The 2,514-nt window shown below is 36.3% G+C and overlaps 1 protein-coding gene across 1 annotated transcript in view; it reads left to right on the top strand.

Annotated features, from left to right (window-relative positions):
• The first annotated feature begins 871 nt into the window (after positions 1-871).
• The window catches only part of LOC106101679 (protein virilizer), a 7,767-nt gene continuing 6,124 nt past the window's right edge, over positions 872-2,514 (top strand). The window contains exons 1-3 of the mRNA XM_013280988.1: positions 872-1,127; positions 1,686-1,977; positions 2,055-2,509. Coding sequence (XP_013136442.1) covers positions 1,065-1,127; positions 1,686-1,977; positions 2,055-2,509 — 810 coding nt within the window. The 5' untranslated portion in view covers positions 872-1,064. The remainder of the gene's footprint in view (positions 1,128-1,685; positions 1,978-2,054; positions 2,510-2,514) is intronic.

Raw genomic sequence — 2,514 nt, 5'->3', positions numbered from 1 at the left:
TTCTCTACATAGATATATGTTGTCAGGTAACATATGTAGCCGCGCTGTCGCTGGCTAGCACGAGCGTTGAGGAAAATCCTGATTGCGTCAGAGCGGAAAAATTAATTCATTATTTATTTGATTCCTTGAGAGTTGAGGTTATGGCTTGAAAGACGCCTCACTGCTTCTGTTTGTGTTTGTAACAACAATTCACTACACAATATTTTACCCACACATTCAACGTACTTGGTAACTATGTACTGTATGTATTTTATGTGATTTAATACGTTATTACAGTATTTGGGCATGTGATACTGTAGGCACGTACTTAAAATTTTTGCATCTTTATGCATGTTTACAATTACTACATTACATACAAGTACTAATTTGTTAATCCAAATTAATGTCACCAGCTCACTATATGTCCCCAATGAGGGGCCTAAGCTCAGTTAGGGGTGATAAGGCCATGTTCAACTACGTTGGCCCAAAGCGGTTCGTATAATTTTACTAGATATAAAATTACCACGATTACTTTTTGTTCCAAAAAGAATGTTTATAAACTTCTGGTACAATTTTTTAATTAACAATTTACAAAAAGTACTTGGGTTATCTATGTGGATCTCCAGGGATTCTAGGCACCTTAGTATATTGTTGCCTTTATGCCGACAGTAGTGCCGATTTTTTCAAACTAATTGCGTCCTTTTTTAAATCAAGTATCAATCAGGATTGTTAAGGTGATGTTAACAGTGAAACTACAAACAACTTTTACGATTAATTTCGTTACTGAATATAAATAAACAGATTTTGTATTTTGATTGTATTTGACAATCAAAGACAAAAAAAAAACCATCCATGTTGGAGCACAATGGCAACACAACGTAACGTCAAACGTCAAATGTCTTCAGTAATTGCTGTTGATAATTTTGCATTTTATTTGCTTATTCAATTAAAAATTGGACTGTGCATTTAATAAATTATAACAATATAAGTTTTATATAGAAATTTAAGTATATCCTATTTGTAATGTGCGCAACTCGCAGATAAAAATGTATTTCAAGTGATTGGTTTTATTCTATGAAAACAAAATGTCGGTCGCAGACCAACCAGACCTTTTGTTTTTCGATACTTTTTCGCACGACACAAGCGAGGTAAGATATTTTTCACGTTATGAATGATTACTTAAAAAAGTACTTAAATGTGTCCGGCATAAAAATGTTATGTGTGATTACAGTCTATTACTATGATCGTGTGTATAATTCATCACACAAGCCGCAAACCAAATCTGTTTGTTATCTAAAATGCTTACTATTTTCTTCCCTAAATTGTTGGACATTTCAGTTGTGAATTTGTAATAAATTCCTGGTTCTTGGTGTAAGGATAGTCTGTTAATATAATGACAAACTGTTAAGATGTTTTTTGATAAGTCTTGAGTAACTTTAGTTTCTACAGGTTTCTTATTCCTTTTCCATCTCCTAAAGTGATAAATATGGATATTCTTGCTTATTTTTGTCTATAGAAACCCAAGGTTAGAAAACAATTGATTTTTTAGTACTTCATAGATCAAAAGGCATTTACAAAAGCCCAATGCCATTTTCAACTCTGAAAAACACTTGCTTCAGAATGTTACGAAGTATTACATTCATTATCATACATTTAAATAGTGGAAATATAAATATTACTAAGTTTCTGTAAAAATCTTATTACAGGAGCTGAATTTGGACTTAGTACAATTCCCAAAATCAGTATATGTGAGGGAAATCCGAGTGATACCTTTAGGAGCGAGGGTTGAAGGCGATTTCCCCGGAGGAGTGCGTCTCGGTGCAACCAACCCAACAAAATTCCACATTGACTTTTTTGTCAATGACCTGAGCAAGCCGGGAGCATCAACATTTGAAGCTTTAGGCAGTTTAGATTATTGCCAGAATGGACAGATACATATGGAATGTGGTGCATCCCTTGATCAGCCTCAAATACCAACGGATGGTCTTGTACTTAGAGGTAAAAAATTATAATCATATTTGAACTGAGATTTTGTTTTAAACTTATTGACTTAAATATGTTTTTCTATTTGTTAGGTTGTTATACTACTATCACCTTGGCAGTTTACGGTAATTTAACTCAAATTATACAAGAGACAGCAGTGGGCAGCAACCCTCCCGCCAGTGTACAACGTCAAGCTGTCACTCGCGAAGTTGTGACAGCACCGCCGGCCGTGCCCCAGCCCGCAGAATGGAGTCAGGATGGATCCAATCCTATCCCTTCCTACACGGGAAATGTAGCCACTGGGAATCCCGATTCCTATGGCCCCACAGTTTATCCAGAAAATTATGATAATCAATTGTATAGAAGTGATTACTATGGAAATGAGCCCCCTAAAGATCCGAGGACTTACCATCACTTAGATGAAAACAATTGGGAGAAGGAGCGAAGAGATGTGAGTTTAGAGAGAGACGGAGACCGGATTCGTCACAGTCCGCGTTCCCTGGAACACGACAGAGACAGAAGGGACGGCAGGAGTCGCAGGCGGTCGGTGGA

This window comes from Papilio polytes, unplaced genomic scaffold (genome assembly GCF_000836215.1).
Source record: "Papilio polytes unplaced genomic scaffold, Ppol_1.0 DF823958.1, whole genome shotgun sequence".
In the NCBI taxonomy this organism is placed as follows: Eukaryota; Metazoa; Arthropoda; class Insecta; order Lepidoptera; family Papilionidae; genus Papilio; species Papilio polytes.
The sequence above is the reverse complement of the archived record's forward strand: the minus strand, read 5'-3'. Positions and strand labels throughout refer to the sequence as shown.